The following is a 21993-nucleotide window of genomic DNA, read 5'->3' on the forward strand; positions in this document are numbered from 1 at the left end:
ACCAACCTGATTTATCTCGGAGGGTTAAGGACATTATCTTGGAGGCTCGCAGACCCTCCACAAGGAAAACACATTCAGCCAAATGGAAAAGATTCCTCATTTGGCGTGCCGAAAAGGGAGAAAATGTCACACTGGCAAACCTAGCACACATCCTGGAATACTTAGCAGAACTGTTCCACAATGGCCTTTCCTACTTCTCCATTAAGATTCATGCATCAGCAATTTCAGCAGAGTACAACATGGATCCTCCTGTCTTCTCTCATCCTCTACTCAGGCAATTCTTGAGAGGAATCAAAAACGTAAAGCCTCCAAGGAAACCACCTCTGCCTGCATGGGATCTCAACTTTGTGCTAGAAAAATTAACACTTCCCCCCTTTGAACCAGCAGCAACAGCAGACTTACAGTTCTTATCTTGGAAAACTGCCTTTCTGCTAGCAATCACTTCAGCAAGAAGGGTATCTGAGTTACAGGCATTAATGGCAGTGCAGCCTTTCCTTATCTTCCATCAGGATAGAGTGTCTCTGAGAACCAATCCTACTTTTATGCCAAAGGTGGTCTCCAGGGTATCCTTGAACCAAGCTATACATTTACCTACATTCTTCCCCAACCCACAGAACAGGGGGGAAAAACTACTACACACCTTGGATGTACACAGACAACTACGCTACTATCTGGACAGAACTAAGGCTAGCAGAAAAACAGACCAGCTTCTAGTAGCATATGCAACAGGAGTGCAAGGAAAAGCAATTTCAAAACAGACAAATCTCAAAATGGATAGGAAATTGCATTAGATTCTGCTACTCATTTCATGGAAAGACAGCTCCTGAAAATATCAGGCCTCACTCCACAAGAGCTACAGCCACCACTACAGCTTTCCTACGAGGAGTGGCTACCAAAGACATTTTAGAAGCTGCTACTTGGAGCTCTGTGCATACATTTGCCAAGCGTTATAATCTTCCTTTATACTCCAGATCCCGAGCAGGTTTTGCAACTGCTGTTTTGCAAGGGATCTTAACTACACCATCATTATCTTAGTGCCTCCTCCCCCAGTTTGGCTATGGTATTCTACCCATATGTTATGACTGCAGATGCATCCTTGAAGGACATAGTACAGTTTTGTACCTACCATAAATGTAGATGTCCGATAGGTATGCATCTGCAGTCAGGATTACCCACCCTCCTTCCCCTCTGTGGTATTCCTTGTGTGTGTGTGTGTGTGTGTGTGTGTGTGTGTGTGTGTGTGTGTGTGTGTGTGTGTGTGTGTGTGTGTGTATATATATATATATATATATATATATATATATATATATATATATATATATTTTTTTTTTGCTTTCTACTGTTTGGAATTTTCTACATTTATCCAAATTTAGCCTTCCTAGAGGACACCTGGCATCTGGGGCAAGAAACACTGAGGAAAATGGCGTCGGCTGATGCCTTTATACCCCAGGAGCTATGACGTCGGGTGAAGTGTGACATCAGCCGAGGCCAGACCCAGACTTTGGAATCCGACCGAAGGGCTGCCCGAGGCAGGACAACCCATATGTTATGACTGCAGATGCATACCTATTGGACATCTACATTTATGGTAGGTACAAAACTGTACTTTTCTGTAGCCCAGATCTCTGTGGATAATTATTCCTTGTCTTCATATTTTCCTCCTCTGAAGAATTCTTTGTCATTTTATTGCCAGGATGAATTAAATTTTTAGGGGAACAAATGGTTGCTTCCCCTGAATTGAATGTTGTCTTGTTGTTTACCACCTCTAACACTGTCACTAGAGGAAAAATGACAATTGTCTTCAACTCGTATTCACAAACTTAAGTCCCCAATAAACGGTGCTAGCAATGTTTCTCAAACCAGTAAGCACTTTATGTGAAGTTGTATTATCTCGCCGTTTTGTTCTTACAAACGGGTTCGGAGCCGATCCCTCTGCTCAGTCAGCCGCTTTCCAAGCTCAGACTCTCAGAGAAGCTCGAGACCTAGTGGATATCCCATGATTCCCTGCTGTAACTCCCTAGATCTAGTTTGCCGCTGCAATGATCGCAAGCTCTCAAGAGTGAAAACTTTTCTTTCTTAAAAATGAGCCGATCCCTCTGCTCAGTCAGCCGCTTTCCAAGCTCAGACTCTCAGAGAAGCTCGAGACCTAGTGGATATCCCATGATTCCCTGCTGTAACTCCCTAGATCTAGTTTGCCGCTGCAATGATCGCAAGCTCTCAAGAGTGAAAACTTTTCTTTCTTAAAAATTTCTTTGATAGTCTTAAATTAGTTAGTTTTGGTAGAGTAGATTTTTTTTATAGTAATTTAGTGGTTGAAGGGTTTTTTTCTCCTTAGAAGTTGACTGGGCTCTGTCAATATATTATTATATACATGTCAAGTGTTCTGTGGAGTGTTTTTTCTAGTAGTTTAAGCTTTATAATGTATAATTATAGTAGAATACTTAAGCTTTTTTGTTGTGTTTTTTGTTGGACTTTAGTATGTCCGAAAAACAAAAGTCAGGTTTAAAGAGATGTGGTTGTGGACAGAAGATGTTTGTTACTGACAATGTGTGTATTGTCTTGGCTCTGTACATTTGCAAGAAGTCTGCTCTATCTGCCACTCCTTCAGTGCTAGAGTTCTGCTAGAAAGAAGGAAGTTGGTAGATAGAGGGCTTCTAAAACCGGATTTTCAGGCCGCTCTTGAAAAAGCTGACCTCTCTTCTAAGACGTCGAAGGGGTCTAAGTCTTCTAGAGGATCTTCGGAGCCTAAGTCTCCGGCTCTGAGTACCTCTGGCGTGATTCGAATATCTGTTCCACAGACCTCTGGACAGAGTATCAATCTGCCTGTTCGATCTCTGGTGGTGGAGCCGATTTTCGATGCACCCCAATCACCTATCCTCCAGTCAGTGCATTCTTTGGCTCCTTCGACCCATCACTCTTCACACTCCTCCAAATTATCTGATGTGGATCTGGATCGAGTGGTGAAAAGGTCATTGGAGAACCCAGCCCTTGCCAAAATGTTGTCTGCTTAGTCAAGTGACTTCGGAGCCGAATTTGCCCCTTGTTTCCTCCATTCCTCCTCCTCCTCCGAAACCCATCGAATCTTCGGAGCCGGGGCTGACGGAACCGATGCGTGGAGCCGAAGTTCGATCCTCTTCCCTCGGCTCCATCAACCTTGGTTTCTTCGGTACTGACGGAAGAACCTCGGGACCGACAGTCACTCGTCGACTCTGGTCATGAGTCGAACCGACACTTCGGTTCCGACTCTACTGCTCAGTGCTTCGGCGCAGATGTCCTCGGCCCCGTCCTCTGGTTTGGAGCGTGGGGTCTCTGTTCGGAGCGATCGACTGATCTCTTCGGAGCCAGTCGATTCTTCGAATCGGGATTCTGGTGCCTTCGATGCCATGAGGAAGGTCTTGTCTGCTAAGACCACTACTTCCTCAGATCTGTCTTTCTCTTCCCAAAGGGCCTCGTTCTACCTGTTCTCCTCAGATCCCTTCTAAGCGTCGAGATCCAGGGCCTCAGGAATCCCCTTCGGGTGACCCCTCCTCCCTAGATACTTCTCCGGAGGCTCCCACTGGAAGGAAGTGCCTAGGAAGAAACTGTGCAAGAGGAGGCACTTAGATTCCCCTCAGGAATCTCTTACATCCGATACCGACTTGGAGGAATCGGAAGGGTCCCCACGGTCCCCCTCTGAAGAGGTCTAATTTTCAGACATTCTAGAAATCCTGAAACAGAGAGGGGATTGGCAGTCCCTTGCCCCTACTGAGGATGAGTCTGTTCTCCTGAAGGCCTTTGGATCTCAACCATCCACCTCTTGGGTTACTCCGCCCTTCGATGAACTAATGGAACTAGTTGCTCGAAGGGCGTGAGAGTCTCCTGACACCATGGAACCAGTCCCTCGGAGGCCTAATAAGTTCATTACTGCACCATCAGACAAGTCCTCCTTGACAAAAGGAGTTCTGGTAGATACTATGGTGGTGGCTGCGGCCACTAAGAAAGAGATGTCGGAGTCTTCTTCTACTGTCCATCCTCCTAATAAAGATTCCAGGACTATGGACAGATATGGAAAATGCATTTTCAGTTCGGCGACATTTTCCATGAGATCGCTAAACTACCCAACTCATTTCACACGTCTTAACGAGATCTCCTCAAAGAACTAGGAGACGCTCTCCAGGGTAATGTAGCTGATGCAATCTCTGACGAGGTGAATGCACAACTCAACACCCTAAATTCCATAGTCCACTCATCCATGCGGCTCATTTCGTATGCTGCCGAAGGTTCGAGTAGAGCGGCGGGTTCAGCGATAGCTCTTACACAATCCTGGATGCGCCTGTGCTCCTTCGCGGAAGCCTTTAAGTCTTCATTTGTGAACACCCCCTTTGACGGATCGGCCTTGTTCGGTCCAAAAGTTAAGGAGATGCTTATGAGGTGTGAGCAAGAAGGAAAGACTCTATCTGCCGTCTGAGTCCGTTTTTCCACTCCAACCAGACCGTACCCCAAAGGGCAACGAAGTGGGAAAATGTGGTTCCAGAAACCTCAGGAAGCTTTCCAAAACACACCTACAGATACCTCCTCCAGTGGCAGAGGAAGAGGTCAAAATGGAAGACGCCGTCCAATCGGCAGAGGTGGTCCGCAAAACCAGGGTGACTGGGAGCAGTTCTCTGGCAAACCCTATCAGCGTTCCTGAAGGGAAGCCCGGCTGTTGTACTCTGGAGACAGTCTGGGGTCGCTTAGCTTTACACCCAAATGCCTGGCTAAACGGATTCCTGGGTGAAAAGCATCATTACCAGAGGCTACCACATTCCCTTTATAAGAAATCCCCCTGTATTTGCAAAAAGTCCAGACATTCCACCCAGTCTGAGAAAACTAGCAGAGATAGAGATTCAAAATCTTCTAGACAAGAGTCCATCCAGCCAGTCCCGGCAGACCAAAGAAAATTCGGAACTTACTCAAGGTTCTTTTTAGTGCCAAAGAAGACTGGGGACTGGAGGCCCATTCTAGACCTCAGCAGGCTCAACGCCTTTGTAAAGGAGAAGTTCCGGATGGTCACGCTGCAATCAATCCTCCCTTTTTTGTCAAAGGGGGAGTGGATGTGCTCTATAGATCTCAAGGATGCATACTACCATATCAAAATGGACAGAGCATCCAGAGATCATCTGCGTTTTCGGCTGGGAGCCAGTCATTACCAATTCAGAGCCCTGCCCTTTGGTCTCCCCACAGCCCCCAGGGTGTTCACCAAATGCATCATCTGAGACTACTAGGATTCAGAGTGTTTCCGTATCTGGACGACTGGCTCCATACCGCCACCACCAAGTATCAACTTCTGCGGACAAGAGACTACTTAATACATCTTTGTTCTCGTTTAGGTATCGCTCTAAATTTCGAGAAATCTGCATTATTGCCCTCGCAGCATATTACCTTCTTAGGAGCAGAAATAGACACAGTCAACGAAAAAATCAAGTTGCCTCAATCCAGAATTCTCACTGAGGGATCAGTTATCCCGCCCCCTAGTTCTCGACAAAGCACCGGCGTCACAGATACTACAACTTTTGGGCACAATGGCGGCGGCCTTGATAGCAGTTCCCTTAGGCTTAATGCACATGCGGATATTACAATGGCTACTTTTCGCTCAATGGTCCTACCAGAGTCTACCCTTATCATACGAGATTCGATTGACAACTCTTTGCAAGAAAGATCTCACTTGGTGGTTAATCAGCGACCAAGTGACAATCTGTAGTCCCTTTGTTCTTCCCCAACCCGTAGCCACAGTGACCATGGATGCTTCCCTGATAGGGTTGGGGGGGGGGCTTTTTCAGGGAACGATTATCCAAGGCACTTGGTCGGTTATGGAGACACATTTGCATATCAATGTCCTGGAGCTGAGAGCAGTGTTCCTAGCATTGCAGCACTTTCACAACTCTCCTCTAGGTACGATTGCTATCCAGACAGACATGTCTGTAGTCTGGAACATCAACAAACAAGGGGGAACCAAGTCCTATCCCCTATGCCGCGAGGCCCTGAGAATATGGCAGTGGGCTGTATCCACTGGACGCTTTCTGATAGCAATGCACATCCCAGGATCTTCCAACGTGATAGCCGACAGTTTAAGCAGGGCTATGCTGCTGCCTCGAGTGTGGCGGAAGAGATCTTCCTCCGATGGGGCCGGCCTTGCTGCGACCTGTTTGCTTCCACAATGAATGCCAAATGCAGTAACTACTTTGCCCTTTATCCCCCACCGGGGAACAAACCAAGGGATGCACTCGTGTATGATTGGCCCCCGGGTCTCCTATATGCCTTTCCACCGATCCCCTTAATTCCCAGATTTATTCAGAAAGCCAAAAGTCTAGGAAGGACAGTTATATTGATGGCCCCGTCGTGGCCTCTGCAAATTTGGTTCCCCTTTCTACGGAAATATCAACTGGAAGAACCGTGGATCCTGGACCCAGTGCCGGACCTGCTGACCCATTCGTCGGGAGTTCTTCATCCTTCCCTTCTCTCCCTAAATCTGACAGCTTGGCTGCTCCAATTCCCACTTTAGCCAGGTCTACTGATTTGTCCCCTGCCGTCCAGCATATCATAGTTTCTTCTCACAAACTGTCTACCAGGAAATTATACAATAGTAAGTGGAAACTATTCGTACATTGGGTTGTTCGCTGCAACATTGATCCATTTGTGGCACCACTTCATATCATTCTGGAGTTTTTATCCTCATTGTTCAATAAGGGCTCAGCAGCTGCCACCATAAGAGTACAGTTGGCTGCTATCTCAAAACTTTCATGTAGGATGTGATGGAGCTAACATTATGGCGCATAGGCTTTGTAAAGCGTTTCTAAAAGGGACCCATCACCTCAGACCACCGGTTAGACACCCTGTTTCTCCCTGGAATTTAAATCTCGTATCACAATTGATGCTTTCCCCATTCGAACCAGCCTCTTCATACCATCTGAAATTCCTTTCTTGGAAGACTATTTTCTTGGTAGCCATTACTTCCGCACGTAGAGTGTCTGAACTGCAGGCATTGTCCTCCAGACAGCCATATTTAATCTTTCACCCAGACAGAGTTTCTCTTAGAACTAACCCCACTTTCCTTCCCAAAGTGTGCTCCAGAGAGCAACCTAAATCAATCCATCGAACTTACTACCTTCTTCAGACATCACACCAACAAACTAGAATATATGTTGCATAAGCTTGACTTGCACCGGCAGCTAAGGTTCTACCTTGACCGTACTAAGGATTTCAGACTGACTGAACAGCTGTTTTTCGTTCGCTGATAACAGGAAGGGACATGCAGTTTCAAAAACCACTTTATCCAGATGGCTGGCTAACTGTATCAAATTTGTTTACGCGTCTACCGATCTGTCATTGTCCTCTGATGTTAAAGCCCATTCTACCCGGGCGGTGTCTACATCCTTGGCGTATGCTGCCAGTTTGCCTTTAGATGTTATCTGTGCAGCTGCCACATGGTCTAAGCTTCACACGTTCATCACTCACTAAAGTGGACAGGGCTTCCAGGGACAGGGCCTCCTTTGGTTCCACTGTGCTCAGGAATGTTCTCCTGTGAGCCACCCAGGATTAGGGTGCTTGGAATGCTACCTGTTTGTAAGAACAAAATGGCGAGATAGTACAACTTCACATAAAGAAGTTATGTACTTACCATAACGTTCCATGTGAGTTGTACATCTCACCTTTTTGTTCTTACATTCCCTCCCTCCGTCCCCCTCCGTGGAGAGTGATGGTTGCCTTAGCAGGGAGGTCAGTTTTTGGTCATTTTTAGATCAGCCTATCCTTGGGCAGGTTGCCTCCTTACTCTATTCCTGTTTTCTGGAATTCACGATTCAGGGGGGTTGGTACCGTTCCTTGGTTTCCTGCATTGCAGCTTGCTAGATCTGGGGAGTTACAGCAGGGAATCATGGGATATCCACTAGGTCTCGAGCTTCTCTGAGAGTCTGAGCTTAGAAAGCGGCCGACTCTGAGCCGAGGGATTGGCTCCGTACCCGTTTGTAAGAACAAAAAGGCGAGATGTACAACTCACATGGAACGTTATGGTAAGTACATAACATCTTTTTTTTCTCTCCTTGCATCTACCTTGACACCCATTCCAGCAAGTGACAAGCATGAGGGATCATCCAGCCCTCCCTCCATATACATAGAGGTAAAATATTTGGACAAATATGGTAAGATTTTTTTTTCCCCACTTCATGTATGGGATTGATGGTTCAGAATTCTGTGTGTCATAAGTTTCTCCTTTCTTATAGTTGGTTTCAGTTACCTGCCAGCCACCCTTTCTCCTGAAGGTAGTGCCGGTCTCACTTTCATTATTTCAATCATGTCGCAAGATCTAAACATGCTTTGGGAAACGTGTATGATTGTGTAGATATAGTGTCTTGGACATCTGTTTCTACTACTATGTTTTTAGGTTGTATGCTTGGGTGCATAACAAAAACATTTCTAAGGAGGAAAGTCTGAAATTTAAAATTTCCCTTTATACAGGGAGATTTTATTTGGCCCTTTTAATACTACTTTTTTCGGCTTTTCCCAGTTAGGGGTCGCCACAGGGGATCATTTGTCCGCTCATGATTGGCAGTGGAGTTTTACGGTGTTGAGTTGCCAACCCGGGCCCAACCTTCCACAGAAGGCACACACACGCACGCACTCATGACTAGGGCCAATTTAGAGTGTCCAATCCACCTACAGCATGTCTTTGGGATGTGGGAGGAAACCAGAGCACCCGGAGGAAACCCACACTACCACAGGGAGGACATGCAGACTCGGCACAGAAGGCACCCCAGCCAAGGATCGAACCGGAGAACCTCTTGCTGTGAGGTGACCATGCTAACCGCTGCACCACCATGGGATGTGGGAGGGAACCAGAGCACCCGGAGGAAACCCACACTACCACAGGGAGGACATGCAGACTCAGCACAGAAGGCACCCCAGCCAAGGATCGAACCGGAGAACCTCTTGCTGTGAGGCGACCATGCTAACCGCTGCACCACCATGGCTCTAATACTATGATCTTTAAACAATTTGGTGAGAGGGGGAAATTTGATTCAGGGGTTTTCTGAAATCCCCCCCCCCTGCCCATACATCTCAGAGGTCCTCTTTCATGCCTAAGAAACGGAACAAACAATTCCTGCCTTCTGATGGCAAGAGGGGAACACTTATTTAAAAAAAAAAAAAAAAAAAAAAAGGAACCTAAAGTCTTCTAAAGCAAAGTACTCCATTGGGGATCCTTTTTTTCTTGCTCTAACCAATGTCAGAAAAAGTTAACAATTGTCTTGCATGTGGAAAGCAAATAACTCGGAGATTTTTATTCTTACTGCATCATCTGTTTAGGCCCAGACCACAACGTTACTCTGTCTGTTTTGTGCCTTGTTTAACGCCCAAACTATTCGTCATCGGGCTATCTTTGTCACTAAATTCTTTCGCTTTTGTGCTCAGTTTCCTGAAATGGTTTCCATAAGCCATCAGACTGCCTATCTTCTAAAAAAAAAAAGTAAGGATAAAGACAGACCGCATAGGTTCAAAACTGCCGACGATGCTTCCGTTAAGCTAGTCACCAGTTCGCCGGTACTCTGGTGCTTTAGCAGCCCCTGATATGATAACCCTCTTCTACAGATTCGCAGGCCTCCGATACCCATTCGGAGTCTAGTATGCCACGAGATGCTTCTTCGACTATGGAACCTGCGGATGTCTGTACCTTGGATGGGTCCGGAGCCGCTGTGCAGGCACCAGCTTCTGAGGGTGTATTCCGACCTTCCGATGTTCGCATTAAACCTACTGCTTCGTTTTTGACTAAAAAATAGTTTCTCAGGCCCAGAGTTTACACTACGCCTAGAAAACCAATGACCAAAGCACATGCTGAAGCTCCCTTGCCACAGAAATAAATGCTTAGAATGGCTAAAGACCTTAAAACTTTAATTAGGGGAAGCCAGCCTTCCCCCCTCTAAAAGACAAAATTGATTTTCCTTCTGATTCTATAGACTGAGTCCGACGACTCTGACTCTGATCCTTCTGATTACCAGGACACATACCCTTATCTATCTGAGGATTCAGATGTAGAAGATTCCATTCCCTCTGCCTCCCCTCCAGAGGACTTTTCTTTTGGTGAAACCTTGCATACTTTGAGAGCATTTCCACTGGGAATGCCAGGACTGCACTCAGTCCAAAAAGAGACTTGGAGAATTTTTAGACTTGCCTCAGCACAGGCCTCTAGCTATACCCCCCTGTTCTGGACATTGTAGATGTCTTCATGGAATCCAGTCTTGCTCCTGATACTTTACTGCCAGCTCCTAGAAAGCCTGACGGGTACTACTGAGTACCTGACTCTTAAAATTCTCTCTAAGAATTCCACTGCTGATCCAGAGACCATTTCCCAGGGACCTAAACGCATTAAGGCTACTACAGCCAAAAACCCTACCCCTTCGGACAGGGGTTCTAGAGCTTTAGACGGATGGGGTAAGAAGGTATATACCTCAGCAACTCTTGCCATCAGGGCTTTGATTTGCCAGTTTCACATGTTGTAGTACCAGCAGCATAATATGGAACTAATTAAACAAAAAAATGTTGTTGCTTCCAGATTGTACAGAAAATAAAGATTTACAACAGTTAATGCATTCTGCAAGCCAAGTTGGTAAACTTACTTTGCAGTGTGGTTTTGATTCCTTAGAAGCATCTTGCAGGGCTGCTGTCACTGGGTCTGTACTGAGAAGGCATTTTTGGCTGAAGGAGCAAATCTTGCCAGGCCATGTCAAAGCAAAATTACTAGATACTCCATTAAACCAGGAAAGGTTGTTGGGCACAAAACCAGAGGTAGTTCTTAAAAAGATGGAGGAAAAAGCTAAATCTATGCAAACTGTTAAAAGATTTCTTGCAGGTGCAGCCAGCTAGACTCAGTAGGCATTGGCCTTCTAAAAACTGGTCCTTTCCAGTTCCTCCCAGGCATTCTCAGTCCAAACCCAGTGGCAACAGGCCACCAAGACTGCAGTCTCAGGGTATGCACTCATGAGGTGTTGCCATGGCTTGATGGTTGTCAAGTGTTGCATTGCCAGGCAGGATGTTACAGTAGAGGGTTTAATTACATACTTATAGAGTATTTAAAAATACTGATTCTGTGTTCATTGCTGTGAAGTTTAAAGCAAAATTTTTTTTTTTTTTTTTTGTGCAAGCATACATAATTAAGTGCATAATCACGCATTCACTCATGTAGGGGTGTGTGTATGCTGTTGTGTGCTTGTTTGCACATCCTGAGGATCCATACTGCAATAGACATTGTGGGGTTATGCTCCCAAGCTAAAAAATGGGCAAATAACTCTTTCTGCCATGTTTTGTTGCACTTGTTTCTCATGAATTTGTGATGCTTTGTTCAAGTTGTGCACTTGCTGATTTGATTGTTCCATGTTGTAGTGTCCACTTATTCTCGTAGTTGGTTTTGTGAGCTGTCTTGTATGGAGTCGATGTAGTAAGTGTTCTGGGCGGGGGGGTTCTCAGCGTGCATTTCTTGGTTTTCAAGCATGATACTGTACTGAATGTTCAGCCTTTTACAGCAAGGTCTAGTTGATAGCCCTGTTTGGGGGGGGCATGATTTTTAGAGGCTTCTCTCTCTCTAAAGCAGTCACTTTGCAAGAGAATGATGATGAAGTGATTTAGCAGTGGACTGCCATAAAAATTCAGTGTGACTAACATTTGTGCTTTTTCTACCCTCCAGTGTTGAGATCGGAGAGAGTGTTCGTGGAGAGGATGTTTACATCGTGCAGAGTGGTTGTGGAGAAATTAATGACAATCTTATGGAACTTCTCATCATGATTAATGCATGCAAAATTGCTTCTGCATCCCGAGTTACGGCAGTCATCCCATGCTTTCCCTACGCCAGGCAGGACAAAAAGGATAAGGTATTATAAAAACTAATTCTGTACCCAATCCATAAATCCTTCATGCTTGTGTGGTTGCAGTATGGCAGTGACATTAAAGTGATTTGCTGACCTTCTGAAACTTACCTTTGCACCACAGCATGCAGTGCATAAACTCCCAAACAGTACTTCCCCCATCGGTGAACCTTTTTGTCACGTTTAAAATTTTAGATGTTAAATATGCAGATTCCTTGCTCTGACATTACTGAGGAAAAACTGGGAGCTTATTACCTCTGTGACATAGGCATATTAAAGTGTCTGCTGCATCCAGACTTTAATGGGTGCACCACTGTGCATGTGCAAAGGTACCCCATTTAAAGTCTGTGGCTGTACCAGACATTAACCTATAGTAATGTCACAACAGGATAGGCTAATTTTTTTTTGGGGGGGGGCTGTGATTTTAATAAGTTTACAAAGCTTTATTTGAAAAAAATATACATATAAAAAAAGGCAAGCAAGAAAATCCATTACGTCAAAATGCCACAATGTACATAGTCCTTGGCAAATCACTTGATGTGGAGATGAAGCTGATGATTTTGGTGTCCGCTAGTCTTTGATTAAAAGACAAGGGAGTACTTGTAGCTTGATTTGGTAGACTCATTTTTCATTGCTTCTGCTCTTTCCACTCCTCTATATATATATATATATATATATATATATATATATATATATATATATATATATATATATATATATATATACATACACACACCTCTGGGGGTGGGGGTGAGACACTAAGCTAGTGGTGTGGAGGCTTCATATTCATTCACTCCAACCCGCACGTATGCCAAGTGCAGAGGCTCTATAGTCAAAAACCAAATTCAAAGCTAATCAGAGCCAGGACAAAGTGAGGTTTAGCAATATTTAATACACAAAAACATATAGTAACATGGGTGAAGGGGGAAAAAGACGTCCCAACCCCCAAACCACACTGGTTTTGGCTTAATAGCCTTCTTCAGTGGAAGACCGACACTGAAGAAGGCTATTAAGCTGAAACCGGTTTGGTTTGGAATGTCTTTCCCTTCACCCATGTTACTATATGTTTTTGTGTGTTAAATATTGCTAAACCACACTTTGTGCTAGCTCTGATTCGTTTTGAGCTTCAAATTCATTGCCTGTTTTAAGAGCCCTCTCTGGGTGGTGGGGGGGGGACTAATGTTTGTGACAGTTACTTTCCTCATGAAAGAAATAGTGCACTTTTGTGGATGTACCTTCAGAGCATTGATTTTTGATAAGTTTCAAAACTTATTCCCATTTTCACATTTGGAGCGTTTTGAAATATTTGAACATGTTGTATAACTGAAAGTGTTGTGCAACCAGCAGACCTTTTGGTGGTCTTTTTTGTCCCCATCCTACCTCCTTGAAGATTAAATTGTTCTGCTGGCAAGTTCACTTTGTGTTCTTCAGTATTGGTAGGGTTTTTTGTAGCACTTCAGCTGAATAGTAAAGGTTTATGTTGTCTCCTATCATACAAACTATCTCAAGGGATCATACTGTTTTCCCGAGACTGCAGGCTGACTAGGATAAATGCATCAGATTGAAAGCAAATTTAATGTGAAATGCTGAGATATCCGTAATGTCCATGTACTTCAGTTGCAACAAAAGCCACTACTGTCAATGTTGAGTTTTCAGTGTGTGTTTTACTTTCAGTGCAATGATTTTTATCTTTAAATGTGAGGTTTGCTGGTCTTTTGTCTGGTGTAAAATATAAGGAAGATGAGTTTTTGTCTTTATACTTTTATTCTCTTGGAGTTTGCCCTTTTTCTGCACTTGCATAAAATAACTTTCAAAAGTTGCAGAAGTAAAGACTAATCCAGGAAATCTTGCCCTCTGTTAAACCAAGTGTTTGTGTTTTAAGGTTATCGAGGTTTATTGATTGTGGTAGCTGATGTTCGTGGCTTTCATTGTTTAACATTTGTATTTTTGGGTTGTGTATTTGATTGTGATGTGAATTTAAGATGTTGAAGTGATTAAATTTTGTTTAAAAGCTGACACTGTTTAGTATGATGGATTGGAGTGGGGGAATTGAATTGAAGTTTATTCTCTGTTTAAGAAAACCAGGAAAATGGACAGTAACCCAAAGACTGGTTTTGCCACAGTTTAAAATCTGGGTGGTATGCAGCCCAGAGTCAAGTGTACATGGTAATGTGTGTTGCAGCACTAAATACTGCATGATGTTTTTGGTGTGCAGTTTTTTTTTTTTTCAATTTGTTTAATGTTTGGTGTGAAATGGTTGTACAAGTGAGTGGAAGAAGCTTGGGGGTCTGTTAGTGACCTAATTACCCCCTTCCACCACAGGTTATGTAGCAGGAGAACAAAAAGCTGACCTGCTTCTTGCCCCCCTGGGGTTTGTCTCTACATGCATCAGAAGGCAAAGATTTGAAATAGTGCTTTGACCAGTAGAGGCTGAAGAGCTGGAGAGAGACCCCCAAACTAATGCCAATGAAACCTGAAACTGGGCATGCTAAAAGGACTGATCTAGCAATCTTTTTGGAATGCAGGTTACTTTTGTAGTAGCCTTTCATCTTCATGGGTGGTTTTAGTGTTGCTTGCACATAACTGTTTTCAGTCTATCTTTTCAGAGAAAGTATTCAGCAAAATCTCTGTACTGTGGTAAAGCCATGTGTCCCATCAGAAGGTTTTGTAGAAACATCATTTTTTTCAAGGGAGCAGGTAGCAGTGTATGTAGTTTATGCTGCTCAAATGTGAAACTTGTTGGTATGGTTAAAACTGCCTAAAGTATAAAGCTCTCTGATGGTATGAGATTGTGGAAAAGAAATAGTTTAGTGCTTACCCTTTCCCCCTCTTAGTTTTACTGAGCCCCCCCCCCCCAAAGAAAAAAAAAATACATTTTTATCTGCGAGGGAAGGCCCATACTCTGAAATTGCTGCAACAAGAAAATATGTAATCCATGCTGCAAACCTGGGGGGGGGGATAGTCACTTTAGTTGGAGTGGTACCTTGAACAAGATTCTGGCCACATGCCCCAACTGCAAATAGTGGGAGTCATGTACTGTTTCTTGTGTACAGCCTGACTGCCTCCATAGGCAAGCACTTGATGGTGTTGATGCAAAAGAGGAGCCCAAAATCAGTAGGCCCATAACTCAGTCCCATGTGAACTCTTGAAATGGTGGATGTTACAAGTTCATGGTCTGAAGCCTGTCTTTGCCATTTAGAATCCTGTAACATGCATATCATGCCCAGGTTAATTTGCTACATTTGTAGATCAGTCGACAAATTATCCAATTTGAGTCTCTTCCATACCACACTGTGCCTACCTGTCATTGATTTACACTTCACCATTCCATGAACTTCCAACATGCAAAGGTCTGATTTACATTATTTAATTCTGAATGGGTAGGTTCCCACTGAGCTTGTGATCCTTTACTTGGAAGACCCTGGGCTATGTAGTGAGAGATATTTGATTTGGAGAATGGGGAAACATTTCAGTCATTTAAGATGGAAGTTCTGTGCATGCCTTTCCCAGGCACAAATCCTGAGAGGAGGAGGTCCATCGTCAGCCAATGGGACTTGAGTCTGCTTAGCATCTAAAACTTTCCTAAAATTGCAAGCTCCACCACTTCTAGTGTTCTGTTAAACTTCATCTCCAGATCTCTTGCCTCCCACATTTGGTAAGCTTCATAGAAACCAGCACAGACTGCATGTCTTAGGTTTATTGGCTTGATAAGTATTTTGCATGCTTTTTGTTCTTGTGTACGTTAATTTTACTTTGTGGTCTTACTGGCCAGGTGTATATCCTGCAGTGATCACTATTGCAATATGACTGACAAATGGGATATCCTGCCAAGGATAGCAATATGTCTGGCCAGCATTCCAAAGCCTGGGCACCTTCTCTGGCTGTATAACTGTATGACTTAAGCCCAAAGTTGGGAGGTATGTAAGGAATGTACGAGTGCAAATTGTCAGAACTTCGTTGCTGCCAGGTCCAGAAGCAAAATTTCGCCTAGTTTTCTGTCTGTAAAGATGTACTACTAGTACAGCTTCCTCCCAATTAGGCAGGTAAGTACCCTTTTGAACACTTTTTTTTCTAATTGCTACTTTTGAGTGTTGTCCATGTCATCCAAGAGAGGGAAATGGGACTGCAGAAGGCAAATTCCTCATAGGAATCGCCACCTAAAGTGTATTTCTTACCTAGGTGATGAGTATAAGACAGTTATTTGGCCGTCCTTCATCCCAGAGATGCTCCACAGCTGTCTCATCTTTAAAAGATTTTAGAAAACCAAAGGCTCAGAGCTTGCACATGGCATTCTCATCTGAGCCTTTCCACCCTGACATCCAGCCATTACTAGAGGCCCAAGCATGAGACTCTGTCCAGCCCTACCTGGATATCTCCACTGCATCGCTTGAGTCTTCAGGCTATCTGGTTCCTTTCACTGCCCCAGCTGTCACAACCCCATTGGAGGCAGCCTACTGATACATCCCCCCGTGGATGATGAAGTCCCCTTAAGACAAGGGAACCACTGCTTTTCATTTCCATGGGATGCAAGGGTATTACTCAAATTTTAGTTAGAAAGGAAGTAACTGGTTCCCCTAATTAGAAGTCTGTTAAGGCCTCTGAACCTCCATGATCTATTCAGACAGACGTCTCTACAATGAAAAAGCTGAAGACCCAAACAGTTTTCTTCGAGCTGTAAGGGATCCTCAGGAAGAATGGCAAGATTATCTTGGGACTTCATAAAGCCAATATGTCTTTCAAGCTCTCTTAGTACTTTTCAAGCTGCTCCTGCTGCTGTCCATCCTCCTACCCCTCTGAAGACACTCTGATTCTTCTTCGGAGTATGATGATGATTTAGCATATTCATCCCAAATCCATTACATTATGGCTTCTGGTGACACCCTGTGTCGTCACTCTAATTTAGCGAAGCTCTTTTTGGGTGACTGTAGTAAAAAAAATGATTCAGTGTTTTTAAGTGGGAGGACAGCATGATCACTGAAGCACAAAATGGGTATTATCTGTTGCACATGGGTGCTCCTAAACTCTGCCCCACCCTCCCGGTCCTGGAGACTCTTAGATATTACTAATGCATCCATGGATGCTGAACCTTGCCCTCCTGCTCCTAAGAAACAAGATAGATTTTATAAAGGACCTGATGCTCAACAATTTCTTTGGGTGGGGGGATGCCTTCTCTGCCCCCCCCCCTTCCACCTGTGATTTCACTTGCTACAAAAAAGTAAGCTCTTTCTTTCCATTAATGAGTTGCTTGCAGTCAAGGATAGCTGGGCCATGAACAGGTATGGTAAAAAGTTTGGTTCCAGCTTAGAGGCAACAACATAAATGTGTGAAACGCATGTGATCAAGGCTACATACTCATCTTGTAACCTGGAACTGGCAAAAAGGAAATGGAGCAGTGTTTCTTTTATCCAGAACCTTAACTGTACAAGAGTGTGAACAGTGGGGTTAGGGGAATTTGTCCCTTTTCCTACAGTAGACCAATCTGAGTTGAGATATAGATATATAAAGGTGTGGGGGGGGACTCCGACCCCCCCCCTTTGCAAAAACAAGTCTTTTTGTGTGTGTGTGTTTGTGTGTGTGTGTTTGTGTGTGTGTGTTTGTGTGTGTGTGTTTGTGTGTGTGTGTTTGTGTGTGTGTGTTTGTGTGTGTGTGTTTGTGTGTGTGTGTTTGTGTGTGTGTGTGTTTGTGTGTGTGTGTGTTTGTGTGTGTGTGTGTGTGTGTGTGTGTGTGTGTGTGTGTGTGTGTGTGTGTGTGTGTGTGTGTGTGTGTGTGTGTGTGTGTGTGTGTGTGTGTGTGTGTGTTTGTGTGTGTGTGTGTGTTTGTGTGTGTGTGTGTGTGTGTTACAAGATTTGAGCATGTAGGCTCTATGTTGTGGATTCCGTGCATTTAGGCTACTGAGTTTGTAAAATGGAACCAAGAATTTAAACCTCTGTTATTGTAGCCTTTAGGGTTGACATTTACCAGGCCCATGTGACCAGGTACCTTTATTCTATCCTTTTTAATCTAGGTTATGCAAACAGTACCATACCAGAATCTGAGAATTCTTCTGTCTTCCCTAACATTACCTCTCAAGTGGCCATGCACACCTTGAAATGCGCTTATTATGCTGTGGATGCATAGTCGAGGGTAGCTGCTTCAAGGTCCATTACATGCAGGTATTCCTGGCTAACATTCCAAGTTTAATTGGAGAATGTCAAGGCCAAACTTTTGGATTCCCCTCTGGTTTAATACCTGATGGCTGTGCTGCTTGCAGATCTTTTTAAATACTTGCAAGAAAAGTGGAAAGCTGTGCAGGACTTTAAGTAGAGTTTCCTTTCCTCCATGTCTAAAGTTTCAAACTAAGGCTGGTCCTTTTTGGTAAGGGGAGATCAAAAGCAACCCCAGGAAGGCAAAAGGGCCAACAAGAAGATTTCAAGGTAAATCGGGACAAGATGCCAAGGGCTCTGAACCTTCCTTTCCTGACAAACCCATCTCTTTAGAACCATCTCCTTTTACTATCCTCTTTGGCCAGGAGGGGATCCTTTGACCTCCTTTGAGAGTTGCCTCTCTTTTGTGGGATCTTATTTCACAGGGAGTTAATCAGCCAGGTCCCCATCACTCACATTTTACTTCAGGATGATGATTGTCTCCAGAAAAGGCAGCATGTGAAGGCCAATTCTAGACCTTTCCTTTCACACCTTTTTGAATATTCCATGTTTCAAAATGCTAACCATTCAATCCCCTCTTCCTAAAATTCTTCAGGGATTTTGGGTGACTTTTTGGACTTGGATACCTTCACATTCTTATCCTCCGTAGAAAATACTTGATTGATCATAGCATTTTATCCCTGCTTTACCCTTTGGTTATTCTTCAGCCCCAGAGAATATTCGTAAATTGTCTAGCTCCAGTCATTCATTGCTTTCTGCCGACTTTAGGGAATCCAAATGTTTCCTTACTCGGATGACTTACTTTCCCAGGTTCCTTCTCAGGACACTCCCTTCTGAAGGATCTCCATTTCATAATGAACCTTCATAGTCTGGGATTCACCGTGAACCGGAAAAATCTGTTTTTATCCCTTCCCGAGATATCTAGATGGATTCCTAGATATGTCTGTGTGTGTTCACATTGTCATCCTTCAGAAGGCAGGTCCTGTGTGAATTCTTACTGCTCCTCTCTTAGTAACTATGCATTATTTTAAAGAAGTGTATTTGATTGTACAGACCTATATCTAAGACAGCAGCTGCAGCTATTGCAATGATTTGAGGTGTTTTGCCTAGGTACATAATCTGAAAATTTTCTGAATGTCAAATCTAAATTCTTGTTTGGATAAGGTTTTGATCTTATGGTGTCCTTTTTCATTCTTCCTCACTGTTGGGTCTTTGGATCTGATTCGGCTGTATTTTCAAGACACTATGATCTGAGTCTCAAGTTCCTCCCTCTCGCGTAATGCATCATGCCTTCTCTAACACTTCAGATCTCATTTGCCGCAGTCCGGCCAAGACATGATCCAGAGTATTGAGTCTTCATTCTAAGGTAATTTTTAAAAGTTTATATCCCTTTAAAGTCCTTTCCTTAAGCCATCAAGCTATTTAAACTCCTTATTCTGAAACTTTTCTATGTTTGAGTAGAATTTTGAATAGCTGTATCCTCCCCTCCTTTTAGTATTTGACAGGTGTTTGGGACTATCTCCCATTTCCTTCACTTTCTTCCTAGTGTCGTTGGCACTTTTCAAAAAAAAAAAAAAAATTAGTAGTAAATAGTTTGTTCTTCCTTTTATTCAGCTGTCTTTACTAGTATAGGGTTTGCTGTGTATCTGAAGTAGTTTTACTTCATTTGATCTTCAACCTTTGGGTACCGGATCCGTATCAGATCCGAGCCGGCAGCATCACTAGCATCTGCTCCAAGCTCTTCCCCTTATCCATAATACACCACCACTACCTTCCATCCCCCAGATCTCGTTTACCGTGGCTAGCCTAAGCATCGTGATTCTGAGCTCAGAGTTGTGAGTAGGGTTTCTGTCTTAGTGTTTTTTTGAGTGTGTGTTCTTGCTAGTGTAGGTTTCCTCTCTTCTTCCCCTTGCTGGTGCGTTGAATTAAAAAAAAAAATTTCTTAGCTTTTAGGTAGTGTTAGTTTATAGTTTGCCGCCCCCCCCCCCCAGCCTTCCTTGTGCTTGTCTGAGTGTGTGCCGAGTGGCGTGTGTTGTGAAGACTTGTTTAAATTTGTTTAAAGTATACTCTTGTGATGGGACATGGCAGATCGTGCATGTTTTAAACACTTGCTTGGGAAGGAGTGTGGCCACAGATTGTCACCTGCTGATGGTCACTCTTTCTTGCTGTATTTGGGTGCGGCCCATTTGAACACAGGCTGTTCTATTTGCGTGGGTTTTAACCCACGTGCCCTCAAGGATTGGCAGGCCAAGTTAGTTTTGAAAGGCTTGCTACCTTCTACAGATGCGGCCGCCTCCTCTTCTCTGGTCACAGCTGTTGCTGTGGCTGCCGCTCCTTCTACTCTTATCCTTCCTTCTCCCTCCCAGGCTGAGACTCGTCCACCTGCATCTAAGCCTGCGGAAGCGGGGCGCAGAAAAGGCAGAGCAAAGGAGAGCACTGTCCAAAAAAGAGGAAGAGATCCCCGGACCATTCTGCTCCGTCAGGACATCCTGCTAAAAGCCAGTCTAGGCATTGTGACTCCCTCTGCTCTGATCCTAGATTTTCTCCAGAGCTGGAGGAGACCGGACCACCCTCTTGAGCCTCGGTTCCTCAACCCACCAGTTCGGAGTCCATGGTTTCATCGCGGTCAACCTGCAGCCACTCTTAAGTCAACATGGATAAAATGATGCGGAGGTTCATTTGCGTACACATTCAGATGGGAGTCTTCCCAGCCCCCTCTCCCTTTTTGGAGGGGGGAGCTTACTTCCCTTCTTTACACCAATATCTCCTTCTCTGATCTGACCCCCGGTTTCTGAGTGCATGGATCAGAGGATGGCTCTAGTCAAGGGGTCTGCACTGACAGTACCTGTCTCCTTGATGCCGGCAGCTGCCTGGAGCGTGTCTGTTCCGAAGGGGTGGAACTTTTTTTCCATCTGCTTCGATGTCTGGTCAAGTCCCCCCCCACCTTGGAGCGCAGTCTACTTCAGGCCTGACTCAGATTCTCGTAGCATATCCGGGGAGAGTGGTTCCCTTACAGTTGTCCCAGGAAGCTCGTTCTTCCTCTGTGTTCGTTGTAGAAATGTGTCTCTCCAGTGGATTGAGGTCCCCGACTATATCTTTGGACTCTGCCCCCGACGACTCCTGCTTTGTGTGCGAATCCCATCATTTTACCAGAGGGACAGCCCATGCTAGAGGAGCCCCAGACTGATCCCCTTGAACAAGTGGTTTGCGAGTTTCTTCTGGAAAGCCCCACCGGAGAGGTCCCTCGCAAACATACATGCAAGAGGAGGCACTTGGACCCCCCCCCCCCCCCGAGTCCCTCACTGAAGCCAGTGATTTGGATGACTGGGGAGGTACCACCAGATCATCTCCCGAGGATCTCTCCTTTGGAGACATCGTAGAAATCTTATGCCAGCAGGGAGGTTGGTCTGCCCCAAAAGCTTCCGACTAATTTGTGTTCCTGGAGGCTTTCGGCACTGGCTCATCTACTTCCTGGGTGTGTCCTCCTGCAGATCCCTTGGTGGACTTGGTCACGTTGTAGACTTGGAAGAAGCTGGACACTGGAACTAATCCTTAAATGCCCAGCCAATTTTGAGCCCCCCCTACAGACCAGCGTGGAGTAAAGGGTCCCCTGTAGACGCTATGCTGGTAGCATCCGCCACCAAAAAGAAACTAGCCCAGGAGAGTTCCTCAGTCCATCCCCTTGACAGTGAGTCTAGTATGATGGACCGCCTAGGGAAGCAGGTTTATCCGTCGGCGACCTTTTCTATCAGGGCGCTTATCTATTTGGCCCACGTTACTAGACTACAGGGCGACCTGGTTAAGGAACTGGCTGAGTTTCCCCCAAAGTCCATGTCGTAGGAGGACAGCCACATTCTCCACAAGGATGGCTACCTTGGCAGCGGTTTCAAACGAATGCCCCTTATGATTGTTCTACCCTTTTTGGTAAGACTGTCCGAGACACATTGGTCCAGAGTGAGAAAGACTGGAAAACACTGTCTGCT

General features: G+C 44.6%; 1 protein-coding gene across 2 annotated transcripts in view; it reads left to right on the top strand.

Annotated features, from left to right (window-relative positions):
- The window catches only part of PRPS1 (phosphoribosyl pyrophosphate synthetase 1), a 444571-nt gene that overhangs the window by 59669 nt on the left and 362909 nt on the right, over positions 1–21993 (top strand). For both annotated transcript variants that reach the window (XM_044057029.1, XM_044057030.1), the window contains exon 2: positions 11690–11873. In XM_044057029.1, coding sequence (XP_043912964.1) covers positions 11690–11873 — 184 coding nt within the window. The remainder of the gene's footprint in view (positions 1–11689; positions 11874–21993) is intronic.

Source organism: Protopterus annectens, chromosome 15.part0 (assembly GCF_019279795.1).
Source record: "Protopterus annectens isolate FY-2018-M chromosome 15.part0, PAN1.0, whole genome shotgun sequence".
NCBI lineage: Eukaryota > Metazoa > Chordata > Ceratodontiformes > Protopteridae > Protopterus > Protopterus annectens.